This window comes from Adiantum capillus-veneris, chromosome 13 (assembly GCF_014529385.1).
Source record: "Adiantum capillus-veneris isolate H3 chromosome 13, ASM1452938v2, whole genome shotgun sequence".
Taxonomy (NCBI): domain Eukaryota; kingdom Viridiplantae; phylum Streptophyta; class Polypodiopsida; order Polypodiales; family Pteridaceae; genus Adiantum; species Adiantum capillus-veneris.
Genome location: NC_140943.1, coordinates 9,396,596 through 9,399,640, shown reverse-complemented (window position 1 = coordinate 9,399,640; position 3,045 = coordinate 9,396,596). Strand labels below are relative to the sequence as shown.

Genomic DNA, 3,045 nt, shown 5'->3' with positions numbered 1-3,045 from the left:
AACCGGGCAAAGAACATAACAAGTTTTAGTGTAGTTACTAGCAAAAATGCCTTGACCTCAAAACAGGAACTATCTTACCTGTGCCCTTACTTTTTTTTGCTAGGAAAAATGGTTTTGGCAAGAGAGATTGTGAGGCACATTGCTGTAGACATGTATAATACCTACACCGACCTGGATTTAGGACTGGCAAAAGCTTTTGAAGGAGCATTGTTTACCAAAAAGTTGTATACCAGGCTACTATTGTACTGAGCCAAAGAAAAAGTGGAGGCTAAAGATTTAAATCCAGAGCACGCCAATACGCCACATCACCGGCCTGCAGATCGATGAAGCTGTGCAGGCTGGTTAGTCAGCAACAACAAAGCCGAAAGCTGGAATGTGGCTGACACCGAAGCCATTGAAGGAGGTAGCGAGAGAGTTGGTGTAGGCGCCCATGAAGGGGAACGCAAGCAGGTCTCCGATCTCGAGCTCTGGCAAGGGGTGACCCTTGAGGAGAGTGTCCAGGGCGCTGTAGGTGGGGCCAAAAACATTGGAAGGAAAGAGAGGCAGCCCTGACAGCTCATGTTGTAGGGCTTGGATGCGCAAGCGAAGGGGACGGGCGGCGGCACGGGCGTGTTGAGGGGTAACAATCATGGGGAAGCTATGATGGGCTCCATCATTGATCCAGTACTCTCTCCTGGTTCCTCGCACGAACTTGCCAAAGATGCGCGCCACCAACGTGAAGGGCGTCTCATCATTGCTATTGCAGCCATCCATGGCCGCGGTATTGGTGCAGCTTGGATCCGGGAAGTACCCATCCAGCGCCTTGTTGATCATCGGTGCCACATCCCGAGAGCTTATCCCTCCTCCCGTGCTCCCTTCATTCAGCTCCTCCCCTGATGAGCAGAACCCTCCCCCTATATCCAGCACATACATCGGTTTTTCTAGCAGTTAATTACCCACCTCGAAGACACTCCGCGCGTTGGCTATATTGGCCTCCTCGAACGCATTTGGGTTGGTGGCCCTGCTTCCAACGTGTAAAGCCACCCCCACCACCGCCAGCCCTGCTTCCCTTGCGCTGCGCAGAAGGACGGGTACTTCCTCCATATGGGCTCCGTACTTGGAGCTCACGCTGATGGTGGCGCCTTCATCGTTCGTCTCAATTCGCAGCAGCAGCTTCGCCTTGTCCCAGGCCATTGATTTCTTGATCTTGTGCAGCTCCGCCGCGCTATCGAACGTAGTCAACTGCACTCCAGCCACGGTGGCAAACTCCATGTGGGATTGGAGCTTGTAGGGATTGGCGAAGACAATGCGCTCGGAGGAGACGCCCAGCAAGGTAATCTGAGGGACAAAAAATACCACATGAGCCTGCTAGTTACCGAAGGAAATGAACTACTGTACTGTGTCTTCATTCTACGTCTACTGAGCATTTGAGGAGATCGAATGCCATCACCGTACCTGTTGGAGCTCCTCTTTGATAGCGCAGTCGAAGCCTGCTTGTGCGGAGGCGAGGGTGCGCAGGAAGAGAGGGTGGTTGTTACACTTGACGGCGTAGAAGGGGCGCACACGTGGGAAGGCGGCTGTCCACTCGGCCATGAGCTGCTGGGTGCGTCCCACGTCAAGCAGCCAGAAGGGGCTATCGCTGTGCAGAATGTGGTGCTTCGCAGAGGGTCCACGGCGCAAAATCTAATGCAGGACCGCGCACACCACCTCCTCTCTAGTGGGCTGCTACCCCCCTTAATCATGATGTTAGGGTGGCTGCCCAAATACCCCCCCAGCATCGGCCATGCCCAGCTCTTTCCCGATTCTAATTGCAGGCAGGTGGACGTGGCCATTCGTGGCAGCTGACGCTGCAGCGCCAAGCTGCTCGTCATCAGCATGATGAGGGCTGCTGCCATTAAGCTGAAGTGTGGGTGCCATTCTAGGATGTTTTCTTTTCTATCTATTCGATGTATTGAGCTTCGTATCCACGCTTGACCTCATGCATGCATGGCTCCTTATATATCTTCGCCCCGCCACCCCCACCCACAAAAAAAACTGGGAAAACTTGCCCTCCGTCATATATGACATCACCACAAGCTCTTTTAGTGCATGCTCATTTTCATTAGCACTATAGTACATGCATGTGATGCCTTCTCTTGTAACTGTGTCTTACTAGCTTCTCATTCCTATACTTTGCTTTCAGCTTTTTAGTCTGCTCCAAAAAAGCCTTGGAGTCTAGAGAACAAGGGATTGAGCCTACTTTCTTTCAGAGTACTGCATTCATTCAGTTTGATTCCATGATGTCAAGGATTGACTCAATGTTTTTTTTGCTTATATATGGATTGAACGTACCTTTTCTTATGGAAGCATTAAAATATTCTTTTGTTTTAGTTTCTCAAAGGGTCTCTTTTATTCTTTTCATTTTATTTTGTTTATAACCGTTGATATGCACGTTTCACCTTGTCGTTTAAGTGGGTCTTTTCTTAAGTAGAAGGCATTTGTGATTATGTGTGTACATTGGATAAATATATAACTTTATATTAAAATGAAACAAAAATGACATGTGATTGTAAGCTCTCATTTAGACCTACTCCCCATAGATAACTCTCATTCTCCCTTAGCTTGAGGTACCCTTCCTCACTCCTCGCCTTGGTTTCATTATTACACACATGTGATGTACCATGAAGTCTTTTACCGAAGTACTTTCCAATTTGTTTGCTTTCATATTGTTCAACTTCATATAAGGATGGTACTGCTACACTCTGAAAGGTATATGTGTAGAAAGGTCACAATGTCACATGGAAACACTACAAGGCATCGTTAGCAACAGTGATGCTTGCTATTTTAGCAGGCGTCGCCCTAACGTCGATAATATGACACCCTAGATATCCAAAGTTTTTTTGGTACTTTATGGCTTCATGTACTTAAAAAGCAAGAGAAATTGAAGCTTGACTAATCTGACAAAGTAAAACTCAAAAGACTATTAAGTTGTTATAGGGGTTAAGACATTTGGATCAAAAGGGGTAGTGGCCTTCTGATCAGAATAATATGTATGCTATTATGATGATAAGGATATTGAGAAATATA

At 47.6% G+C, this 3,045-nt stretch overlaps 1 protein-coding gene across 1 annotated transcript; it reads right to left on the bottom strand.

Moving 5' to 3' along the window:
• Positions 1-342: 342 nt before the first annotated feature.
• Positions 343-1,896, bottom strand: LOC147443584 (ornithine decarboxylase-like). The gene is made up of 4 exons (XM_086527685.1): positions 1,747-1,896; positions 1,435-1,662; positions 936-1,317; positions 343-872 (listed from the first exon to the last, which is right to left on the bottom strand). The coding sequence occupies exons 1-4, from the start codon at positions 1,894-1,896 to the stop codon at positions 343-345; spliced, it is 1,290 nt and encodes a 429-aa protein (XP_086383811.1).
• Positions 1,897-3,045: the final 1,149 nt, after the last annotated feature.